Source organism: Cricetulus griseus, chromosome 3, assembly GCF_003668045.3.
Source record: "Cricetulus griseus strain 17A/GY chromosome 3, alternate assembly CriGri-PICRH-1.0, whole genome shotgun sequence".
Taxonomy (NCBI): domain Eukaryota; kingdom Metazoa; phylum Chordata; class Mammalia; order Rodentia; family Cricetidae; genus Cricetulus; species Cricetulus griseus.
In genome coordinates this window covers 215,260,281-215,285,667 of record NC_048596.1, presented here as the reverse complement: position 1 = coordinate 215,285,667, position 25,387 = coordinate 215,260,281, and the positions used below count along the sequence as shown (strand labels likewise).

General features: G+C 41.6%; 1 protein-coding gene and 1 long non-coding RNA gene across 26 annotated transcripts in view; one reads left to right on the top strand and one right to left on the bottom strand.

The window, feature by feature from the left end:
* LOC103163839 lies at positions 1 to 7,026 on the bottom strand. Of its 7 annotated transcripts, none has more exons than XR_004769332.1 (4): positions 3,455 to 7,026; positions 2,961 to 3,365; positions 1,419 to 1,547; positions 1 to 272 (listed from the first exon to the last, which is right to left on the bottom strand). It is a non-coding gene; the product is annotated as an uncharacterized LOC103163839 (long non-coding RNA). The 7 variants fall into 7 exon arrangements; XR_003483304.2 differs by having other exon boundaries at positions 2,961 to 3,116; positions 3,221 to 6,999; XR_004769333.1 differs by having other exon boundaries at positions 3,048 to 3,116; positions 3,221 to 6,989.
* A 2,888-nt stretch (positions 7,027 to 9,914) lies between these two features.
* Mllt10 (MLLT10 histone lysine methyltransferase DOT1L cofactor) overlaps positions 9,915 to 25,387 on the top strand; it is a 141,438-nt gene continuing 125,965 nt past the window's right edge. For 8 of the 19 annotated variants that reach the window (XM_027405291.2, XM_027405290.2, XM_027405289.2 and 5 more), the window contains exons 1-3: positions 10,559 to 10,697; positions 10,838 to 10,997; positions 15,934 to 16,013. In XM_027405291.2, the coding sequence (XP_027261092.1) occupies positions 10,838 to 10,997; positions 15,934 to 16,013 (240 nt within the window). In that variant the 5' untranslated portion in view covers positions 10,559 to 10,697. Of the gene's footprint in view, positions 10,075 to 10,431; positions 10,698 to 10,837; positions 10,998 to 15,932; positions 16,014 to 23,981; positions 24,158 to 25,387 lie in introns of those variants that run through there. The other 11 variants (XM_027405295.2, XM_027405292.2, XM_027405297.2 and 8 more) reach the window with 8 other exon arrangements.

The window sequence follows — 25,387 nt, the reverse complement described above, 5'->3', positions numbered from 1 at the left end:
TCAAGAAGGAACATTTATTGGGGTTACCCAAGTTTTTGTTTATTTTACACGAAGGCCAAATGTGAAGAAACTGGAGTGATGACATTAAGTGTTGAGGCCTACCTAAGGGCTGCTGAAGCTACACTAAAATCTTCAGCACCCAGGAGAGAAAGGAAAGATAAGGCAGAAGCAGTGTGATGGTCTGGAAGGGAATCCTCTGGTTCTGTTCCCCTGGCTTTAGCCCAAATCCTTCGTAAGCACTGGAGCCAATCACTGTCTTCCACTTGCAGCTACTGGGAACACACAAAAAAAGCGGGAGATTAAAAAAAAAAATCACAAGTTTTATTTTTATGGATATGTATCATTTCATATTCATGACATCAGCAAATCACATCATGATCAAATTTAGACATGGTTTGAACACTCATACACATCAAGATAGTCACTGAACACAAATTTGCTTTTTATCTCGTGATTATAGAGCAAAAAATAAAGTCTGTTAACTTAGACGAGCTAACTTCTCAAAACTCGAGAACAATTTACACTAGTAAATTGCACATAAATGCTTCTTCTAAAGTTGTTTCATAACATTTTAATTCAATTTTTTCTCCTTCCTTTCTGTGTGGAAAGTGTTTTGTTTGTTTTTAAAAACACGTGGCACAGGACATATTATGGAAAATGTACCCATTCTGTTAAATGCCTATACAAACGTCCCCTTTACTCCATCTAAATAATGGTTGGCTGAGCAGAAGCCGAACAGCAACAACAAAAATACACTTTACTCGAAGAAATTCTTTTTTTTTTAATTTCAAAGCAAATAGTATTTGGTGAGATGGTACAAAAATCAATAGCAAAAAAAACTTCAGGGTATTTCCAAGTTTCTGGAAAGTTGCAGGCCCCTTCCCTTTTGAAAAGTTTAGAGATCCAATACCCTCAATTCTACTGGCAGAATTAGGTGGACTTAGAGGGTCCTAAACGTGACTGATTCACTAAGGCGGGGGGCTACAGCATGCAGCAACGTGCTCGGCAACTTAATCCTACGCTAAAAGAGGGCAGAGAGCGAAAAAGAATGGAATACAAACTCTCCCGACGTTCCTAGTAACTTTCAAGGTGGATTGTGTATTTTAAGGCCGATGGGAGCGTCTGGTTTTTGGAGGAAAAAGAAGAGAAGGTAAGTGTTTGTCCTTGTATCCACCAGTTGGTAGAGAAACAATGAAAGAACAAAGGGAACCACTTCCTCATCTGAACATTTTGTGATTCTCCCTGGGTTTCAAGCCTAAAGCTTACACAGGCAATTCGCCTTACTCTATCTTAAGTAGTAGGTTACTAGGGTTGTTAAACTAAGAATGAGAGAAAAGTTGAGAGGCCGTATAAATAGGCTAAATAATAATAAAGGCTTGCGGTGGCGAATCTGCACTGCGCCTGGCGCGGCAACTTACAGAAGTTTGAAAACGCATGAAGGCACAGTCCAGGAAATAACCTTTGCATCCTAGGTCTCGAACTCAAGTTTTTTTTAACAGCCTTTCTTGTTTGATGAAATCTCTGCGCAGGTTGTAGTAGGTACTGTTCTATGGGAAGAGAGTGGTGTTCGATTTAGGTCTAAATATGTTTTCCATTGCTATCTTAAAGAATAATTTTAAAAGAGGATTCAATTATTGACGCTTCTGCTTGCTAATTTAAGAAATGGCAGCGATAGCTGAGGGAGGAGAGGGATGGTATTTAAATATATTTGCGTTGCGTACACTTTGGTTATTGGCAAATCTGCTTTTGTGGGTCTCTGTGACTAAGTGACTGGGCGCTCTCTGCATTCTATATAAATGGATCCGCGTGTGGGGGGAGCTCCCAAAGACGTCGAGCACGTGAAACATGATTTTTTTTTTTTTACTGCCCCCCAAGCAGCGACCAAGCCCCCGTCCACCCCACCCCACCTCAAAATGCGTATATTACCTGCCCTGTTACAGTGACACATGTTTATGTTTATAGTCCTGGTTTGTAGTAGCGTCAAGAGCCGCGGAGAGGAGGGGGGGAGGAGAGAGGAGAGGGAGGAGTAAATGCAACCACCCCCACTTGTTGTTAAAGCAAATTTACTGCGTTCCTGCCAGCCCCATGCGGGGGGCTGGGATGAGTCGAGGGGAAGGGGAGAGTTGGGCTGTGTGTTGGCAGTGGAGGGGGTGGGGTGGGCTGAGAGCCGCGACGCTGCCCCTCTCGTTCCACAGCCCGGTCAATAGGGGAGCATGCTGGCGCGGTGGAAAACAAAAAGGTTCCTCCCGCTCGCTGCGTTCACGTGGGGGAGCTCTGCGCGCCGGGCTCCTGGGCCCTGACCTCTGACCTCGGCTCCTCTCGGCTCTCTCCCGGTGTGGCTCGGCCACTTTTTACCCAGGATGCCACGCGCGGGCCGCGCTCGTGTCGAGCCCGAGTCCTTCCTAATCCTCCATTCCGGGACTCGCAGCCCCTCCCCCTGCGCCGCTAGCCCCGCGGGAGGATTCTCCGCCGGGAACCCCCCGCCCCGCCCCCACCCCTACCCCCACCCCCATCCGGGCCAGAGCAGGGGAGGCGGCAGCCAGGCCGGGCGGGGTGCTTGGCGCTGCGGGGCCGCGGGGGCGGGGAAGGCCCCGGGCGGCGAGGGGAGGCCGGGCCCGCGGCCCTGCCGAGGCCTGGACCTGTTGACTGCCATTGGTCCGCTCGGTCCGCGCCCTCTCTGCCCGCGCCGCCCCAGCCCTTCCGCAGAATCTGGGGGAGGAAACGGGGTGGCTCCTCTCCCCGCCTCCCTTCAACTTTTTTTTTTTTTTTCCCTCTTGTGGGGACGGGAGGGTGAGGCCGATCTGCAAACTCCGCGGCTGCCCCAGCCTTCCTCGGAAAGTATCGTCACGCGCGGGCCCGCCGCCCCCTTCAGCCCCCGCTATTTAAGTCCTTCGCCCCTGGCGGCCCGACTCGCGGCCGAGAGCCCGCGGGCCCTGGTGCCTCGCTGGCGGCTCGCGCACCCTGCAGTCGGGCTGCTTTCTGCCTTGGTAGCTCAGCTCCCTCGTCCTGGTACTTTCTCCCTAGTCCCAGGAGGCGTAAGATAAAACCTTTGATTCGCTGCGTGCTGCTGGGCACATCCTCTCTTCAGAAGGCATTCGCTGGAGAGTTTAAGACAACTGTATCGAAAGGAGGAAATAAGAGAGGAATTAGTGCTTTTGCAGGTTTTTAAGACTACGTGCTTCAAATTCTATTTTTCCGCAACAAGGGAGAGTGTAGTTACGGTTAATAAAGGTTATGTCGGATTGGTTGTATTTCCTTCTAGATTTGGATTTCTGGAGGAGGGAATCTTTTTCCGGAGGAAATCTTTTTTTCCGGAAGGAAACAGCAACTCAGCATTTCACTGGCAATGAGACTTGGAGGGCACTCTGGAAACCAAGGGAGAGATAGTAGAAATACGTTTAGAAAATACGAGGAAGGAGGCCACAGCTAAAGCTGGGGTCACCAAAGGAAGCACCTCATGTGGCATGGGGGAAGGGCCGGCATAGGGAGGTGGCCGGGGTCGGGAGGCCAGAGCCGGAAAACCCGGGGACTGAGTCGAAGGAAGCCGGAGCCGCCGGGCTCCAGGGTGTTTCCATTGTTCGGCCCCAGCGCCAAAGCCCTGAGACGCGTTTTTCCCGGGGGAGGGGACCTGCGACTTGTCCCCTGCAGCCTGCGGCCCGCGGAAGCCCACGAGGCTCGCCCCCTCTCGCCCGGCCGGTTTTATGACCCTCTGGCCTGCAAGGGGCTTTCCCAGCCGTAGACCTCATAGAAAGGCGCTTTCACAACGTGCAGCTAAAGGAAAAGACTTTAGGCCAGCCTGCAGCTCACATGTTACAAGGGAAAGCTGCATAGCTGTTTATAAAGTCATCACTAGATAAGCGACAAATGTGGCCAATCTCCCCCCGAATGTGAAAGTAAAGCAGATTATATAATATTTAAAATATCTTTAAATGTGTGGGTTCGAAAATGGATGTTAGCGTTCAAAGAGTTCAGAAAAGCACTTTATTTATTTTTGTCCTCATTTGTTACTACTCAGCTCTTTGTTGTATACAAGTAGTCTGGTTTTACAAGGAAGAGCACTAACAAAAAGGGGCTTGGTTCGTTAAGGTGAAATGCGTTTCCAAAATAACAGGGAATTTCAAAAGGGAAAAACGTCCATTATGACTTTAAACCACGTTTTGGAAACAAAATAAATTGCAACCCATCCTAAGAAACTGTTTTCCTTTGTGAGTCATGTGGGAAAAATATTTTTGGCAAACGTCAGTTTTTAAAAAATGATTTCCAACAAGTGATCCTGGTCTTGTAGACAAGACCAGAGTCCTCCTGCGTGAGGATTCGTGAAGAAATAATTTAAGTCCTGTGACCAAAAGCTTATTAGGAAGAAGAGTAATTTGGATTTAGGAATTATAAGACTTTGGAAATTCCTTCTAAAATACTCATTACGAGTCTGTGTATTATGCAGCACTGTTTCCCAAGGTGGATTTTAAAAAACCAATTAGAATTGATCTCTAATGGAATATTATATTTACACGTCATCATGAAAACATCATTTGGCAAGAGTTTTGAATTAGAAAATGAAGTTAACAGATGATGTCGTAAATAGCATGTTTGAAAAGACCCTTTAAGAGTCAGTTAAAGGTGGTGAAGGTTGTGATTTTGCATTTGAAATGCTATAGTAGTTTGCATTTGAACACTTTCATTTTGCAGGTCTTCTTTCTAAAGCTGCATTTCCTCCTGGAAATCATTCACTTATTTCGAGGCAAAGGGAAAATTTTTATGTGAGAATTCATTTAAAGCATAACTATGGGAAGGCTGGAATAGGAGAAAATCGAAATTGAAAATTAAGTATTTTCAATCTGTTCATTCTGTTTCACACTCATCCCCTGCTCAATTTACATTTTTTATTTATAAGCCTTTGAATATTTAGAATAGCTTTGCAAGTTTATGTTATGTAGTTGATAGCAGAAGATGAATTTTCTTTTCATCTTTTACTATCTCAGATGTTTTTTTTTGGTTTGTTTCATTCAAAGTAAAAGAAAAAAAATTAAAAGTCAGGATGTTCTTGTGAGAAAAACAACAAATGGGAAGAAAAAAAAAGTACGAGTGGGGGTGGGGACGGAGAGGGAGTAGCATTCCTGGTCAGCCTTTGTGAAACCTTTCTTTAATATTATGTCATTATATTTGTCCCCTCTGCTTGTGCCAAAGATGATTGCTTTTTTAATTGGGCTAAAGTGCCACCATATAAAAATTACCTACATTCTGGCTCTCAATTCCACAGTAAAGTAAGACTGACAAAAAGATCTGAGGCTTGTGTGTTTAATTCGCCAGGAATGTTAAGCTTCATAAGATTCACCCTATGGGGTCATGTTGGTCCTTGGCACTGTTACTGTACAATGGCAAATATACACATTATAGATTTAAAAAATCTTAGATGGCTCAGCAAACAGTTTATTAATTGAAGGAATAAAAATGAATTTGTCAAACGCATTCTTTCTGGGACACAATGCACTTAATTAACATATTCGTGGGCTTGTTTCTGGATTTGGGAAGCAGTGGCCCCTTTCACAGAGGAAAACATTTAAATCTTAAAAAGTGACCTTCTTTAGTCCAAATACTATTTAGCAATTCAGCTTAATTTGTTCTTTTCTTTCTCTTTTCTCAGTTCCAGATATGTTTCATTTCTTTTAAGAACTCTTCCATTTTCAAGACTGATTTTCCTCTTTGCATGTTGAGAATCTTTCACTTACCATAATCTTATTGTGTCCTATCAACAGACAGCAGAATATGTCACTTTAATTACACTTTAATTATAACAGAGATGGAAATCTTCAATGTCAGTAAAAAATGGAAAATGGGTCCTACATTATATTGATGACACCCTGAAAAGTCAGTGTTGAATGTTGTTGCTAACAGGAAAAAGCACTGCTCTGGAGGGTTAGGGTTTTGTAACACCCACAAGTTTTAAAGGCTTTCTAGAGATACTGATTTTCTATTGGAAATTATGGGGTGTTTTATCCCCTAAAATGTAAAAATGTAAATGTATTACTTTTTTAGTAGTACTAATTTTATAGCAAAAGAAATAGCTCTGAAGCCAAACGCAAGGTTAAGTAAAGCAAACTCTTTGAGAAAATACTCGATCTTGGTCTTTAGAAATATTTTAAATTTAGATGACACAGATTTAAATTTGGGAATCACCTCATTTTCTGAAAGGTAAATGCATCTACACATGATATTAATTATAAATAATTGATCCTAAGAGACTTCCGAAACTGCAGTTGTGACTTTTATGTGAAAAGTCACAATGTAGACAATTCTAAATAAGCTGGTTAATACAAACTAACAGACTCAGAAAGAGAAATAGTGCATGCTTTCCTCATATTCTGAATCTAGATTAAGAAACACAAAAGACAGGAAAACAGAAGGGGACTGTTTGGAAAGGGGAAGATGACCAGTGGGAGGGGGGAGGGGGCAGAGGGGACTAGAGAAGGTAAAGGGGGAGTAAATATGATGAAAGCAAGTACATGCTATACATGAATGAATATACCATCATGAAATCCATTATACTATAACAAAAATTAAAAATCCTCTTCTTTCTTGTCTAGTATATTAATTTTAACTATTGAAAAATTTTGAAGATTTGACTGATTAGAAAAATTTTGTTAGAAATTTTAGGTTGTGTAGGCAAAATAAAGACTAGCTTTATTCTGAAGAACAAATTTCAGAGTACACTCATCTTTTTCAACACCAATGTTATATATTAAGCACATGTTTCTATAGGCTTACTACTTCCAGGGTACTTGCTAGGCACTTGGTAAGCACTGTGGTAAGATAAAAAATCATCAAGGAAGACTAACATGGCTCATTAAATGGAATCTTCCAAAAGCCATTAACAGATTTTCAACTGAAAACATAATTGAAAAGAATCCTCTTTCATGAATTTTGAATATATAATACATATGGGAGACATGTAGGGTTTATATCTATAAAGACTTAAGAGCCATTCATTGTAACTAACAAACCAGCTTCAAAATATTTATTAAAGTAATATAAATAGTATAAATATATGTAGCTTATGATACTATACACTGTAAAGGTAACCTTAGGTATCAAATGAATTAACAACTTTTTACACAAATTCTATCTGAAAGTGTATGTGAATCATAAGAAATAGAATATTTTTTTTAAAAAAGGTTTCCAGGTAATTTATTTGGAAACAAGGTTATAGTTTTCAATAAAGTTTTATAATAAATGAGTTCCAATTGTTTTGTTTAGAAAATAAGTGTAAGGGTAATATAGCATGTAAAACGATTCTTCAAAGTCAAGAAGCTAGTTAAGGAAAGTATATAGTGTTATCTATTATAGAAATATTCACAACTACAGAGAAATATACCTTAGTTTCTATGTGTCATTATAGAAAAGAATCTTAAGCTAGAACCATGTGTAAAAACAGAAGATAAAACTGTAGTTTAAAAAGGAGATAAATATGAACATGTATAATCTATGAACCAAACACAATTTTAAATATTCCTTTCATAGAATCTTCTTAGGTAACTGATTATGGAAAAGCAAATTTGAAAAGTTGGTGTCTAGGTTAGGGACTAAAGAAAATTATAAGAAGATATATTGCCCATGGAGTGAAAATACATTTTCCCATTATAGTAGGGTTAGAGGTTACATCATAAAATACTTTATTTGAGTTTTTTGTGGTTTGCCTCAGTTGATTAGTTTAGAGAAAATAGATGAGCCAGTACCATGTTAGACACTATTATGTGAAGAATATTTGAGACAATAGGCTTTTCGTTCCTTCCTACAGGTACAAGATATACATGCGTATTTGTGGAATATGCAAATTGGATTTAAATGGTAACATTAATATTGAAGTTCTTTTCTAGAAAGATATTCTATCAATCACATGGTAATATAATTTTGTATCAGTAATTTTTAAAAATGTACTTGTACTTACAAGTTTTACCCATTCTGAAACCTGAGGATTAGTATATTTAGCTTAGTGTTTTTGTTATATGTGTATATGCAGCATGTGACTTATACATGTCTCATAAAGGACAAATAGTTTTCTTATTGCTATTTTTCTCTATATACAAGAGTTCCTGGTACACACGGAATGTTCAGTAAATATTTACTGAGTGAATAATTCACTGCATATTTGAGCATATTCTGTCTGTTCTTCCTTTGTACTTGCTATATTATAGAAAAAAGACCAAATATTGTACTTTAGACACAAAACAATAAGTTCAGTATCTTGTACATGAGTTAAAACGAAATGTCCTATGTATTCCCAGTATTTTTCCTTATTTTTATGACTCTCCATTATAGAATGTTAAAAACTAATTTTAAATAATTTGAATTCTAGGATTTCAACATGTATTCATTTACATATCTTTCACAAAATTTCAGCTTCAAATACTGTTATTTATATAAAAACATGTTATAAATTGTGCATTTTTCCTATTTCTCCCCCCACACATTATCCACTTCCCCTTTTTCTCTTTTTTTGGGAAAATTTCAAAATTTCATATAAATGACCATTTTTTTTTGGTCTTGAAAAGAACAAGTATTTACCTATATTTACTAGTGTTACAGAATGAGGTAAGGTACTTATCCTTCTTTACATACAACTTAATTCCATCACAAGGACTAAGCTCCAATGCTTTAAAAATAAAATGAATGTATTTTCAAATAATTTATAGCATTAAGGCTTGACTGCAGTGTTTGGGAAGTTCCACATTGATTTGAACTCAAAATTGCTCCACATTAGGAAGCAGAGCAGGAATTAGACATTGAAGTGATCTCCTTTGTATAGGGGTAAAGATAAAATATTCTGTACAGTTAAGATAAACAGTATACTGTTTGAAGGTTGCTTTAGATTTAATACTTCAAGGTTAAGAGCATCATTAGAGGTCCCGAAATTTATTACTATCATATCTTCTTAAAAATGTCATTTTACTAATCTGTAGTCACCATTTCTAAATGTATTAAGATTAAAAAAGAATCTTCAATTTTGTATTTCTTTACATTTTCTCCCTATCACAAGCTTTGGTAGATGCCCCATTAATGTAGATATCTCTCATAGTTTTTGAAACATTCGAAATGTATTTGCCAACAGATGCTTCCATTGTGTTGTATCTATTACTATTCTTAGACTTTTAGCAATTATTTTGAAATAGAAAAAGAATAGCCACATTACCTTTTTTTGAACATCTTTAAACTTAAATTATATTATCTGGGGAGTGCCAAGAACTTGGGGTCTTCTAGCACTGAGTAAGTACATTTTCCAGACTATATTATATTGTTATTTCCTAGTAAGCCCCTTTGTACCTCCAAGTAATTGACCAAGTCATTTAAACAATCTACCCATAATTCCCATTTCATGCTAAACTTTCATGACTGAACACTTTTTAATATCAGTATTGGGTATAGAGAAGTGAAGAGGGAGACAGCAGTTTTTTTTTGTTTTGTTTTGTTTTTTGCTAAAAACCACTCAGTATCCAGCTAATTAATCTGCTCACATTGGTCTAATCTATTCTCTAGTTGTGCATGAGACAGCTTCCATTATTTCTCCCACTTAAATGACATCACATTTACAAAGGTAAATTTGGAGAAACGAGCTAGATCAGAGGAATCCTCAATCAAAACTGGGCACCACACTGGTGTGTTATCCTTTGGTGGCAGGCTAGAAGGTGTGTTCCTTCGTCCTATAGCTGCATTTTCTAGATCACTCCATTAGGTTGCTAATGCCTCCTATCATTTGTATACCTACCAAGCACTAATGTAGTCTTTGGACTTCCGCTCAGAGTATAACCCAAACACCAGCTTTTGACCTGTCTGGTGCACTTTCATTTGTCACGGGGGCCAAGGTGGTGCGTAAGTGGGCGGTAGATATGGTAACACTTCCACTGGGTGAACTTTGGGAAGAATCCAGGACGTGAATTTAATGGGAGGTGAAGCGGCGACAGCACTGGGAAGTTAGAGCGGCCAACTGCAGGAAGCCATGCTTCATTACACCCTTCATGGAAGCTGGCACCCTCTCCCAACCATTGTTACCCGCGGGCCAGTTCTCGAGGCACAGGCCTTCAGGTAGGTTCCCAGTGCCACGAGACGCCCCGGGGACGCCCCTCAGCGACTGTGGACCCCGCCCGCGGCCTCTTCCTCACCCACGCGCGCCCGGGCCCGCGAGGCGGCGGCGGCGGCGGCCCAACGTCCAGGCCCGCCCGCCCGCGCGCCCTCCGGTAGACTCACTCCGGCCGCGCCGAGCAGCCGGCTCCGCTCGTCCCCCACCTCCGCACACCTCGGCGTCGCCGCCGAGCGGTGCGGGGGAGGGGAAAGCCTGGAGGTAGGCTGGGGCCAGGGGACGCGGCGGCGCGCACGCAGGCCTCGCCTCTCCGGGCCGCCTCCCTCACGCCGGCCGCGGGGCGGGCCGACGCGCACGCCGGGTGACGCTCGGAGGAGGAAGCGCAGCCCCTTCCCCTCCCTCGCCGCCCCGGGCCCAGCGGGAGCCCCCCCAGTGCGCCTGTGCGGAGGCCTGCTTGATTATGTGTGCCCTCCTCGGGCGGCGGCGTTAGCGGCCGGGTGGAGGTGGGGAGGGAGGACGCCGAGGAGGAGGAGGAGGAGGAGGCAGTGGCGGGGAGGTGGGGGGAGTCAGCAAGGACATGGCTCCTGACTCCTGTGCGGAACGTGAGTGACTGAGCGGCAAAGCCCGAGTGAGCGAGCGGCCGAGCGGGGCGGCGGGGACGGGGCCGGCCGGCTGGCGGGCGGGCGGGCGGGCGGGGGGGCTGCTTAGGGGGGTGAGCTCTAGCTGGCTTGCTTGTGTTTGTTAATGGTCCCCCCAACTCCCTCTTAGATGGTCTCTAGCGACCGGCCCGTGTCACTGGAGGACGAGGTCTCCCATAGTATGAAGGAAATGATTGGAGGCTGTTGCGTTTGCTCAGACGAGAGAGGCTGGGCCGAGAACCCCCTGGTTTATTGCGACGGGCACGGCTGCAGCGTCGCGGTGCATCAAGGTAAACACCCAACCGCCTGCCGGGCCGAACCGGCCTGCTCCCAACCGTCACTGCCCTCCCCCTCGGCGGCAACTGCCACCGCCGCCCCTCCCCCGGCCCGCCCGCCCGCTCGCCCGCCCGCCGACCCGCCCCGCCCTGCGCGCAGGCCGCGGGAGCCCGGCGTGGTCGCCGCGGGCGCGGGCCGTGCCTCGGCCTGTGGGAGAAAGTGCGTGTGGCCCGGGCTGTCATGTGATTCCGCGCTCACTCTCTCAAGTGTCATTTGGTGGCTCGCTGCCTGCGTCGGGCCGGGTCTGCGCCTGGGGAGGGTAGGAGCGTGCGACCCGCGTTGGAGTCCCCGTGACTGTGTGGTGCCTTTGGGAACCGTTGGCTTTCTGCCCCCTCCCCTACCAGCTCCCGTTGCCGCAGTGTGTCAGGAGACTTCCTGTGATCTGGGGCAACCTGCCTCTTCAGTTGAGGGAGAGAGGGAAGGTGGGCCCTGCTGCACCCCAAGCTCTTTGGCAGAGATCCTGCTGCCTGCCACTGGGTGCTTCTGTGAAGACGGTGGAAGGCACTGATGAGGGAGTGAGTGAGTGTCTGGGCTGAGCTGAGCTGACCTGGTGAAAATAGCTAGCTGGTCAGTGGCTACAGCACAGCCTGTATGGCTCCAGAGAAAAGACTTGGAGATTCTTAGTTTATTTTGGGGTGTTATCATTAGAATGGTTTCGATCTCCCCTCCCCCCCACAGAGAAACACTAGTACTCAAGTGGTGAAAGTTTTTGTGTTCTTAGATAGGGTCTTACAGTGTAGCCCAAGTAGGACCTAGACATTCAGCATCCCTCCTGCATTAGCTGTCAAGTACTGAAATGATAGGTGTGAGCCTAAAGGAGTTGCTATATAATGTATGTAATGGGAGGTGTCTTACCAAAAGGGAGAGAGGGAGATTGGAACATAAGATGCCCACGTGAAATTTTATTTTATTTTACTGTTTTTGAGATAGTCTCATCGGCTTTTGCTGATCTGGAATTCAATTAACTGTGTAGCCCCGGTTTGCCTCAAGGCTTCTGCTTCTAGGGTGCTGGGATTAAAGACCTGTGCCATCTTGCCCGGGTCGTTGGAGGAGTCTCCAGTAGCCCAGGCTGACCTGTAATTCCCCATCCTTAAGCTTTTGCCTTCCCTGTGCTAGGGTTTCTTTCTTTTTTTTTTCGAGACAGCGTTTCTCTGTGTGTAGTTTTGGAGCCTATCCTGGCACTTGCTCTGGAGACCAGGCTGGCCTTGAAACTCACAGAGATCTGCCTGCCTCTGCCTCTGCCTCCGGAGTGCTAGGATTTCAATGCTTGTATTGTACTACTCCTGGATTACCCAGTGCTTCACTTATGATAGGCAAGCAAAGGCTGGTTGAGCCAATCCCTACCCTAAAGTGCATTCCCTCTACTCCCGCCCTGGACGTATTTATTCTCTGTGTAACAGCACTGGCTGTTTTGAAAAGAGATCAGACTGTCCTGAAACTCAAGAGATCCACTTGCCTCTGCCTCCTAAGTGCTGGGATTAAAGGTGTGCACCACCATTCCTGGTACAAACTGAATTCTTTTAAATAATAAAGTATTATCTGGGAGGGGCACATTTAGACAAGTAATGATATTTAGAGAGCAACTTAACTTTAAAAGAAACTTAATTGGTTTCTTTTAAAAGAGAAAGTTTCATATTGTCCTTAATACTAAGTCTTAGTCTTTTGACAGACATCAAGTACAAAAAGTAGTGAAAATTCATGTCAGACCTATATAATTTCTGTTTTCATTGGCATTTGTGTGTATGTTAGTCTTTAGTTGGGATAAAAAAATAATGGTTGTTATGGCATTCTTGTATCTTGTTATACTTTGCTCAAATATATTTTCCCAATACCTTTTCCCCTCTGCTTTTCTGTCTGGGGCAGGGCATATCTCATGAATTGGATGATGAATTATTTTTGTTATGTAATCTCTGCTTGTCAATACAGAAATGTACATCTAAATCTTAACTTTTCCCTTCTAGAGGTGCTTCCAATAAAAGTGTGTTTGGACTCTATGCTGTTTCTTTTTCTTTCTTTTTTGATACAGGATCTCATATAGCCCATACTGGCCTCAAAATTGGCATGCTGATGAGACAAGGTCTTGAACTCCCAGTCCTTTGACTTCTACCTCCCAGGTGTTGGGATTACAGATGTGTGCTATCACCACCCAATCACTGATGCTGTACACAGGTTTAAAAGAGATTAGCCAATGCATGGTGGTTTATGCCTGTAATCACAATTCTTGGGAGGTTCAGGCAGGAGGCAAGAGGATCCTTGAGTTTGAGGATAGCCTAGAATCTAACACTCACTAGCATATAGTTCAATTGAAGTAAGGTGTTGTTCATAGGGCCTTGGGTTTAAACTCTAGTGTGGAATAAACCTGGCATGAAGGCATGTGCCTGTAATCCCTGTACTTGGTAGGGTGAAAACCTCAAGTCCAACCTAGGGGTTGTGTAGCAAATTTGAGGTCTGTCCTATGTGACACTTTTGTCTCAAAAATAAGAAATTTAGCTTTTGGTATTTAAAAAAGTTGTGTTTATTTTATTGTTTCCCAATATTTTAAGACATTTTCTGCTGAGTAGAATGGAAGTTGAATGTGTTTATAAATTCTCAAAAAATTTTAAAATCTTAACCAGGCAGTGGTGGCACATGCCTTTACCCCAGTGCTCAGGAGGCAGAGGCAGGCAGATGTCTGAGTTTGAGGCCAGCCTGGTCTACAAAGCTACACAGAAACCCTGTCTTGAACCCCCCTCCCCCCCAAAAAAAAAACTTAATAAATTAAGTATGAACATTAAACCAACTTTTTCAGCTAGAGGGATGGCTCAATGGGTAAAAAGCACTTGCTACCAAGCCTGACCAGTGTGATCTCTGAGACTCATGAGAGAACCAACTGCTTGTCTTCTGATCTCTACTGCTCACCCTGGCACACTGTCTCCCCCACAACAAACATAGAATAAATAAATGTTAAAAACATTTAAGTTGCTAAACAAAACAACAAACCAAACTTTTCCCTCCTTTTCCTCTTATGCTAAGGGTCAGGCTCAAGACTTTCTTCATGCTATACAAGTTTTTTTTTTTTTTTTTAACCTTTGAGCTTCTCTAGTAGCCCCATCCTTTGGATTTTATAGACAGAATCTCATTATGTAACCCAGTCTGGCCTGTACTTGAGGGTCCTCCTGTTTCAACTTCCTGAGTGCTGGAATTACAATTGTGTGCCACCATGCCCAGTTTAAGACAAAACAAGGAAAAACCCCACCCCCTTATAAATAAGGAGGCTAGGCCAGTGAGATGATCTAGTTAAGGCACGTGTTGCCAAGCCTTGAAATCAGTTGTTGGACCCATATAGTGGAAGGAGAGAACAAATTCCTGGAAGGTGACATACACATATTGTGTATTTGAAACTCATATAATAAATAAAATGTAATATAAAAATATTTTTGAAAAATGAGGCTGTGAATTAGGTATACTGAGGATACTTGTGGGGGGTATGCAAATTATATATTTTTTTTTTGTGATAGTTGTATTGAGATACAGTTATATACTATGCAGTTCACCTGTTTGGAGTATGTATAATCCAATGAATTTTGGTATATTCATAGAGTTCTACAATCACTACAACAGTTTGTCTTAGATCCTTTTCATCACCCTAATAAAATTCTTGGACCCATTAGAAGTCACTTTCAGTTTTTACCTGATTCTCAAATACCTAGGTAACCACAACTTTGTCTATTAATTTGCCTTGCTTTGGATATTTCACATTATTTTCTTTAAGTACTGGGGATTAGACTCAGGTCCTTCAATGTTTCTGTGAAAGTGCTCTGCCAAAACTGTCACTTTAGTATTGAGTAGCCTGGGCTGGCTTTGGATTTGCTAGGTAGTAGCAGTTGACCTATGTGTCCTGAGTGCTGGCATTACAGGCTTGATCATCCAAGCCTGGCTTTATGTGGTACCTGAGATGAACCTAAGGGCTTCATGCATGCTGTGTATGCTATAGTCTACTAGCTAAGCTGCAGCTCTGGCAACCCACAAAAGTATTTCACTTTAGTATATTTTGTTTTCTATCTGTTGCTTGTCTTAGTCTTTATAGTCAGTGAAATCCTATCTCAAAGCAATAGGAAACACTTAAACTGTAGGGCAAGGAATCAATGAATTTCTGATTTATTCTGTACATAACTTGTGTTAAGTTTATGTAACCACTTTAAAAAATAACCCCAACATGCAACTAAAAAAAAACATTTTGTAGCATTTTGACTTATTTGAAAATAGTTTCTAGCCCGGTAGTGGTGGCACACACCTTTAATCCCAGCATTTGGAAGGCAGAGGCAGATGGATCTCTGTGAGTTTAAGACCTGCCTGGTCTACTGATTGACAGCCTCCAAAACTGCAGAGAAACCCTGTCTCGAAAAACTACACAAAAAAAAGAGAAATAGTTTATGCAGTTCAGAGTGACTTGAAATGTAGTCATTTTGCTTTAGCCTCTAGAGTTTTGTGATTATATTTATGTACTATGATACTAAACAAACACTTTTTGGATTTCAGTGGAAATAACTCAGAAGGTTGAATTTTAAAATTTTATTATGTTTTAATTTTACTTTTTAATTAAATATACATTAAACACTGTGTGAAATTATAAAGCCAGTTGAATAGTGTGGGAGTAGTTGGTATGGTTCATAAAGATTGTTTTTCCTTAATTTTCAAATATAAATTTTTTTTTTTTTTTGGTTTTTCGAGACAGGGTTTCTCTGTGTAGCTTTGGAGCCTATCCTGGCACTCGCTCTGGAGACCAGGTGGCCTCGAACTCACAGAGATCCGCCTGCCTCTGCCTCCCGAGTGCTGGGATTAAAGGCATGCGCCACCAATGCCCCGCAAATATTTTGTTTTCAAATTCAAACATTTTTGTTTCCCCCACAGCTTGCTATGGCATTGTTCAAGTACCTACTGGACCATGGTTTTGCAGGAAATGTGAATCCCAGGAGAGAGCAGCCAGAGTGGTAAGGATTGTTTATCAAAAATACTAAACAAACAAACAAACTTGAGTAGTTCAGATTTGGATGCCAAATATTAAATATTGACTTACTTTAAACTGATTTTGTAAAATACGAAAAATTAAGTCTGTGTGTGTGTGTGTGTGTGTGTGTGTGTGTGTGTGTGTGTGTGTGTGAGAGAGAGAGAGAGAGAGAGAGAGAGAGAGAGAGAGAGAGAGGGTACTTTAAAAACTAGAGATAAAAATTATATTAAGGAGCTGAGGATTAAACTCAAGCCTTCTTACATGTTTACATATGAGGTAAATACTATAACTCTGCACTGGGTCTTCAGCACTCTACCCAGGGTCTCTACTAGAGCCGGGTTGCTTAATAAGTTGTGTGTTGGGGCGGGGAACTTAGTTACTCAGGGCCTTAGTTACTGTCATTTTACTGTATCTGTGGTGTGTAGTTTAATTTTCAGTACTCTTCTGTTTTCAGATCTTAACAGTTTTGACAAGGCAGCAGAGGATTTTTTGTTTTGTTTTGTTTTGTTTTTGTTTTTACTAACTGGGGACTGTTATGTGAGCACTTGACCTCTTGGGAAATGAGGGAGGTTTGACCTGAGATTAGAAAAGAGACATTTCAACTTCTTTTCTTAGGCACATAGCAAAAGTAGAACAGTCTTCCTTGGCTGTTGAATTCTAGTTTGAGACTAACTTGGGCTTCATGAGACCCTGTCTTAAAAGAAAAAGAAAAAAAAAGAAAAAGAGAAAAAATATAAGTATGTGTGTGTATGTGTGTTTGTGTTTAAGACTTGAAATATGGAAAATCTACTTGTTGACTTTTTCTCTATGTAGGATGTTGTTTCCGGCATTCTTTAAGCAAATGGAATTAGCTTTCAGTACCATAGATAGTTATCAATAAACACTAATAGTCAAGTGAGGAGGACAAGGCAGGAGTGTTAAATACAGTTAAGAAGAAAAGTACTGGTTGGGATGTGGTGGAGTGTCTCCAATACCAGTTGTTTTTTTGTTTGTTTGTTTGCTTTTTTCTGGGACAGGGTTTCACTGTGGCTTTGGAGCCTATCCTGGCAATCCCTCTGTAGACCAGGCTGGCCTCGAACTCACAGATCCGCCTGCCTCTGCCTCCCGAGTGCTGGGATTAAAGGCATGCTCCACCGATGCCCAGCTTAGTTGTTTGTTTTTAATCCGTTTATTTTGTGGGAGTGTTCAAAATGTCAAGGTAAATAAATATGGTAGTTATATTGGGAGCATGTTTTATTTCAGTTTATTTAAATTGGTGGGATGTGGGAAACCATTAAAAAACAGGCATAGTCTCCTAAATTCCTGTAGTAACATTATGGCAGAAGTCCATACTAAGCTTGTATGTATGAAGTAGAAGAGCATTTTTTATTGTAGGGATACAGGGACCAAGAACCTTATGTGGATGGGAACTTGAACTAGTCCTGTTATCTCTTCTGTAGGACCTTCTTCCTTTATCTTTGTGAAAATTGTCTCTGCTGCTTATCAATTAGTAGTTAACTATGTACCAGATACTGTACCAAATGTTTTACACCAGTTACTTCATTTAATTGTCAAATTCCTGAAGTAGTTCTCATTTTATGGATTAGAAAGATGTAGGGAGCCAGGTGTTGGTGGCACACGTCTTTGATCCTAGTACTTGTGAGGCAGAGGCAGGCAGATCTCTGTGAGTTTGAGGGCAGCCTGGTCTGCAGGCTCCAAAGTTCCAGGACAGGCTCCAAAGCTACACAGAGAAACCCTGTCTTGAAACCCCCCCCCCAAAAAAAAAAAAACTGTAGGAAATACATATGTACAACTGCAATCCAGGCAGACATTAAGCTGTTTTCTACCTTATATTGCCTCCTGTGGAGAAAGATGACTATTTTTCACCTTTCTGTCCCTCCCACTCTTTCTGAGATAGTCTTAAACTTACTATGGAGCCCAGGCTGGCTTGTCTGAAACTATTAATCTCTTGTCTCAACCTCTTGAAAGCTGAGATTGGTGAGGGCTGCCATATCTAGCTTAAGGCTTAAAAAATATAGGTGTGTGCCTGCGTGCATGTGTAGGAGAGTGGTTAGAGAACAGCTGTTGGATATCATTTCTCACCTTTCAACTTCTTTAAGATGTTCCTAGTGGAGCATGGTGGCACATGCCTTTTAATCCCAGCATTCAAGAGGCAGGCAGGGGCTGGAGAGATGGCTCAGAGGTTAAGAGCACTGGCTGCTCTTCCAGAAGCTCTGAGTTCAATTCCCAGCAACCACATGGTGGCTCACAACCATCTATAGTGGGATCTGATACCCTCCTTCTGGCCTGCAGGCATACACGCAGAGCATTCATACATAAAATACAAATAAATAAACCTAAAAAATGTTACTAAAAAAAAAAAAAAAAAGGCAGGCAGGGGGATGGATCTCTGTATGGCCAGCCTGGTCAATACAAGAAATTGTAGGATAGTCAGGACTACATAGAACTTGTCTCAAAAATGTGAAGATAAAAGTTAAAAGAGAGGGAGAGACCACCTCTTTTCACTGAGTAAGCAAGCTAGCCTACCTGTGAGTAGATGTCCCAGCTCTATCTCTTATCTCTAGAGGCTTTCTGGGCTTATAGGTGCTTGCACTGCTAAGTCTGCCTTTTACATGGATTTGGGGCATCTGAACTCAGGTGGTGATCAGGGCTGATGTGTGGTACTGGTGGTAAGTTTGTTTGTTTTTTTTTTTTTTTTTTTTTGAGAGCAAGATTTCTCTCTGTAGCTTTGGAGCCTGTTCTGGCACTTGCTCTATAGATTAGGCTGTCCTCGAACTCACATAGATCCACCTGCCTTTGCCTCCCAAAGGCATGGGGTTAAAGGCTTGCGCCGTCACTGCCTGGCTTAGCAAGTTTTTTTTATACACTGAGTTGTCTGTCCATCCTGTACTTACTATCCTAAGAACCTAAAATCTCACTCTGAAGCTCATGTTCCGTTTTTTTTTTTTTTTTTTTCTTTCCCGAGACAGGGTTTCTCTGGCTTTGGAGACTGTCTTGGAACTAGCTCTTGTAGACCAGGCTTATCTCGAACTCACAGAGATCCTCCTGCCTCTGCCTCCTGAGTGCTGGGATTAAAGGTGAGCACCACCAATGCCTGGCCCCACTGGGAGCATCTTAAAAGAAGAGTAATATGTGACTCGGTGGAGTCACTATCAATTACTCTAGAATGGTTTACCATCATTAATAACAGGCAGGTAGTGTAGCTCAAAGTATAGAATGTGTGGTTCATAAGACTAAGGGCCTATGCTTAATCCCCAGGAAAAAGCAAAAATTTCCCAGAGTAATAGTAATAGAAGAAAGATAACAAGTGAAAAATAAGTATAGGACTAGTGAGATGGCTGAGTGGGTAAGAGAACTTGCCACTAAGACTGACAACCTAAGTTTGATCCTGGGAACATACATGTGGGAAGGAGAGAACTAATGTCACAAGTTGTGCTCTGACCTCCACTCATACTCCAAGTCATGACTTCCAACAAAACACAACAAAAAATAAAACCAAATAAATGTAAATTAAAAAAATGTCCTGGTGTTTTTATAATGGTGAAACATGCCTGTAATCCCAGCATCCTAGAGGTAGGGGGAGGATTTTGAGTTGGAGGGTAGCTTGGGCTGTTGTCTCAAAAAAGGGGAGAGAGATAAAAGTCAAATGTGGTGGCTTATGCCAGCTCTTGGGAGGCTGAGGCAGGAGTGTTGCCATGGGTTTGAGACCAGCTTAAGGTGCTTGATTTTACATAGGAACTGAACCTGAGGGTCCTTTGCAAGAGCGATATGTGTTCTTAACCAGTACTGTTCCCATTGATGTCTAAGCCATCTCTCCAGCTACCTAAGGGAAAAAGATCATTTCTGTTGTTGAAACAAGGTCTCACATAGCCCAGGCTGACTGAAAACTCATTGTATAGCTGAGGATCACCTTGTCTTTCTAAACCTCCTGTCTCACTCCCAAGTGCTGGGATTATAGGCCTGCATCTATACCAGTTTTATAATTTAAGTTTTGTTTAGTATTATATATGTGTTGTGGCCTCTGTGGAATTGGACATTGGATCTCCTGTAGCTAAAAGTTTGAGCCTGATGTGGATGCTGAGCACCAGACTCATTCTGGTCCTCTAAGACCAGTACGTCAGTAATCCATCTCTCCATTTCCAGCCCCAACAGATTAATAATATGCAAGTTTATTTTCTGCACTCGGTTATTGAGATGCTGTTTGAAGCACTCTCAGAAAAGAAAAGAAATAAAAGAAATTAAAAGATTAAGTTGATTTTATTTTATTCTTCACAAATTAATTTTTATTAACTCTCTTTTAGGCCATCCATGTTTTAGTAGTTACATTATCCTATGTATACATCTGTGATTTGTATTATTTTACAGGAATAGTAGCCTATGTATTAGATTGAAGGATGCTGGTGAATAAACCCAAGATCTTGGGCATACTAAGCAAACCCTTAACCAGTAAGCGCAAGCTGCAGCCCTACCTATGCTGGACTTGAGCTTTAGGCCCTTGATCCTCCTAAGTAGCTGTGACTATAGACACAATGATGCTGTACTTTATTCATTCCTTTTCTCTTGTGGATTGAACCCAGGTCCTCACAATCATACTCTTAAACTACAGTCCCAGCCTATTTGTCTTTATTTTGAAGTTACTTGGTGTACATGTGTTTAAGGTTACTGTAAAAAGTCTCTATTAGTGTTTTTGTTTTGTTTTGTTTTTGTTTTCCAAGATAGGGTTTCTCTGTGTAACAGCCTTGGCTGTCCTGGAACTCAACTCTGTAAACAGGGTGGTCTCAAACTCAGAGATCCGCCTGTCTCTGTCTCCCGAGTGCTGGGATTAAAGACGTGCACCACCACCGCCCAGCTAGTGTTTTTATATTTAAGCATTTCATTATTTTACTTTGGTGTGTTTGAATTCTGGGATAATAGCTGTTTAGGTGGAAGTAAGATTTCATTGTAGTCTGTCTTATGGTATGTTTGAATACACAGTTGGCAGCCTGTTCACTTTAGGCTTGGTCTTCTGTTTTCATCTAAGAAGGAACATACCTTTACTTCAGAATATGTTCTTTTCTAGAAGAAAAGTAAGGTGGCTAACACTTGTAATCTCAGCACTTTGGAGGCTGAGGCAGGTGGATTGATGCTCAGGTAGCATTAACATAGTGAGTACCTTGGGTTACAGAGTGAGATTCCGAACTCAAAAGGGAAAAAATGTACTATCTTCTTTGTCAACTAATTCAACACTCTTAGTGAGTGTAATTTAGGTGTATAAGACTTTATTCTGTTTTCATATCCTCTGTTTGTTTCATGTGTGCTTATGTTAAGGAAGCTAGCTGTCTTCATATTTATGCTTATTGCTTATCTAATGAGTTATCATTTTTTAGTCTAAATTGGGTGGTGGTGGCACACACATTTAATCCCAACACTTGAGAGGCAGAGACAGGCAGATTGCTGAGTTTGAGGCCAGCCTGGTCTGCAGAGTGAGTCCAACCAGGACTGTTACACAGAGAAACCCTGCCTTGAGAAAAACAAAAAACAAAAAAGTTTCCTCCTAAACTTTTCACTCATGTTTTTGAGAGGATGGATTTATTTTTAGTTTTCACTTTGTATTTTATTTCATGTCATCTTTTTTTTTTTTTTTTTTCTTTTCCTCTTTGAGACAGTGTTTCTTTTGTGTAACTGTCTTGGTTTTCCTAGAACTTGCTTTGTAGACCAGGCTGGCCTTGATTTCACAGAGATCCCCCTGCTTCTGCCTTCCAAGTGCTGGGATTAAAGGCCTGAGCCACTGCTGTGCTGGTGGCCTATACCTTTAATTCTGTCTCTCAGGAGGCAGTTAAAGGCCAGTCTGATCTCCATAATGAGTTCCAGGAATGCCAGGACTACATAGACCCTGTCTCAAAAAACAAAAAAATACCCCCAAAACAAAAAACAACAACAACAAAAAATAGAAAGTGTTTTATATGGTTAATCTTCATGACTATCTTTTCCCTTTTCTCTCCTTTCCATCACTTTGGTCTTCCCTTTGTATGAGTTGCTGGAGAGTGAACCCAGGACCTCATGCGTATTTAGCGCATGCTGCCTTCTTTCTCGTCTCACTCTATAGCCTGTGGTTTTGTGGAACTCACTATATGTTCCAGACTGGCATTGAATTTGGATGGCATCTTCTTGCCTCTGTCTCCCAAGTGCTGAGATTATAGCCATGTACCATTGGTTTCTAATTATTTGTGGATATTCTCTTAGGATTTAGTACCCACTTCCTCAAATGCTAGAAATTGAACTCAGGGCCTTTCCCATGTAAGGTATATTCTCTATCACTGAGCGTTGTCTTGGAACTCAATGTAGACCAGGCTGAACTTGAACTCACAGATATCTACCTCCCAGTGCTGGGATCAAGGGTGTGTGCAGCATGCCTGGCCACTATTTTCTTCTTACCCAGGTTACTTCTAATACTTTAATACTGGCTTACTTTTGTGTGTTTTTGGAGCCTGTCCTGGAACTCTGTAGATCAGGCTGGCCTCACATTCACAGAGATGTGCCTGCCTCTGCCTCCAGAGTGCTGGGATTAAAGGCATGCACCACCAGTGCCCAGCAAAGACAAGAGTCTTACATTATAGTACTTGCTGTCCTCCAACTTGTTACATAGATTAGGCTGCCCTTGTTTTACTAGTCTGGTATTGAAGGCATGTGCCACAATTCCTCGTACCTTCCTAGATTTCTTTTGGTTTACTGCCTCCAGAAAATTCACCATTGGGGTTTCTCAGGACAGGAAGTGGGTAGTGGAGAGATGAAATTGTTTTGATTGCTTTTCCAGTTATATCTAGTTCTTCTTGATTTCCATCCATACTAGAAAACACTTGCCATATGTTCATGGCCCATCACTGTACACATGAATTCCTTCATCCTGCCTTGACTAGGATCTAAAGTTTCTCCTGTTTTCCAACTATATAACACATGGTGAATTAATTTTGGAATTATCTTATTTATGGTTTTTTTTGTTTTGATGCTGGTCGAGCCCAGTGCCTTCTGCATGCTAAGCACATACTCTACTACAGAGCTACACCTTTGAATTTCTTTACTTCTTTTTCCTTTGTAATGCCTAGAATTTTAGAGCTATTTTTTGCTCTGTTTTATATTTGTGGTGTCATGCTTTTGTATCTCACTATTGTTACTCAGTTGATACTCGAGGGAGACAGAAGATAGGTTTTAAGTGAAATAAACTGCCTGCACTACTTTTTCAATTGTTTTCCAACTTGAAATCCTCCTGCCTCAGCTTTCTGAGAGCTGATACTACAGGCATATGCTTCCACGTCTGGTTTTTTTTGAGGTCTTCCTTTAGAAGTTAGTAGCTGATGGGTTCTGTCTTGAATTCTTTCTACTTCTATTTGTCCCTACTCAGCTCACAAATGATTTGGAATCTTCCCCTTTGGTTTTACTTTTACATGTTCACTATTGATCGTTTCCCCTTCATTGGCAACCTCTGTGGAAGAGTAAACAGTGGTTGATATGTCTACTTTGTCAGCTGTCTGGCATATTCTTTTAGATTAATGATTGAGAAATACCTACTTGTCATTATAAATCATAGAACCTGAAATCTGCTTGCTGATTTTTATCATGGGCACTGTCCACATTATTTCCTTTTGGTGTTTCCTTTTGGTGACAATGCATTAAGTTCCCTGCCTAAGAAGTTCTTTGATTGCATATCATCAGAAAAACGATCACCCTTGGGGATTTGGGCAATTTCCTTCTTTTTCTGTTTTTCTTTTGTCCCCAATACTAGGCAGCCCAGAATCAAATCTGGTCTTTAGCTACATCGGTCACATTAATCTTATTATTAGTATATTTGTTTTCTCTTCCTCCTTCCATTGGGATTAGGACTTCACTTCTTATCTTTGCTTCTCTGCATGTTGATTTCATTCTCTTATACTACAGACTCTCTACTACATGAGAATGGAACCATGACTGCTGGCAGCTCTTGACTTTCATCTTCCCAGCCCCTTCTACCAGGAAAAAGGGGCTCTTTTGAAGATTCCTGAGAAGGACTCTGACCTACCTGTCTTGGATCATGTACCCACCATCCTTCTGGCTGGAGTGGGGAGGGTTCTATGAATTGCAGCCCCCACTAGAACTACATAGTTGGAGTCAGGGGTAAGAGCAGTTCCCTGATTCTGGTGGGTGGGTGCTGTCTGAAGAAAATATTATGAACAAATGAACAATATATTTTTATAATTCTCGATTTTAATACTTTATTGTTTTATAGGTCCTTTACTACCTTAAGTACTTTAGTGAAGAATTTAAGCCTAAGTTTAGAGTGTTATAAATATGTTCATTTATCCTTCAAACTATTACATTTGGCTTTTAATTCTTCCACAAGGAATTTTGCTGTTGATAAAATAACCAAACCTAATTTTTTTCACTAATTTGATTCTACTTGATTTATTTTTGACATTTCAACCATTGTGTCAAGCTAGATGTGGTTATGTACATTAATAACCCTAGTACTTGGGAGGTGGAAGCAAGAAGATCAGAAATTTAAGTCTCACCTCCATGCTCCATAAGACCTGGTCAAGAACCCCAAACAACAAAATTAAAGTGCCAGAGATCATTCAGATTTCTTCATAACTTCCTAAAAGCTAGTTTTTTTTTTTTTTTTTTCCTCTTTTTCTTTTAAGACAGAGTTTCTCTGTGTAGCCCTGGCTGTCCTGGAACTTGCTCTGTAGGCCAGGCTGCCTGTGCCTCCTGAGTGCTGGAACTGTGTGCCACCACTGCCCTACTGCTAGTTTGTTTTTACCCCAGGTGTTTCAGCATTACTGTTCTGATTCCTTTTGACATTATTTTCTTACTATAAAATGTAAGCTATGTGATTGCTTTTCTTGCCTGTTTATTTGATGGTCTCATCCATGGGGAACAATATTGTTAGTGTTTTTCTACTTTTGTTGTCACTGTTGTGAGGTTCTAAGCCCCTATTTTTTTGTCTAGATTATTGCAATAGCTTTATTTAGTTATTTAATATAATTCAAATCCTTGAATTCAATTCTCAGCACCAAAACTGAAACTTGTGCATATACTTCTTTCTTAACGTATCTAGCTCCATTTCTCAACATTGTGGCCCTAAGTAAAGCAGTTTTTGTTGTTGATTCCTTTCCCACCCCCTTGTGTAGACTAAACTAGCTTCATCAGTACTCTTACTGTGGCTCAGCTCCTCCTTGTTTGTTTATTTTCCAAGTCTTTATGTATGTACATACAACCCATTGCCTTTCTTTTCTTTATTAATTTCATTTCCAGTACTGCCCTGTTTGTCCCATCAATCTTATCTCCTAGGAATATAGGGATTGCTTACTCCTATTGTCAAAATACCAGTTGTTTCCCATAGTTTAT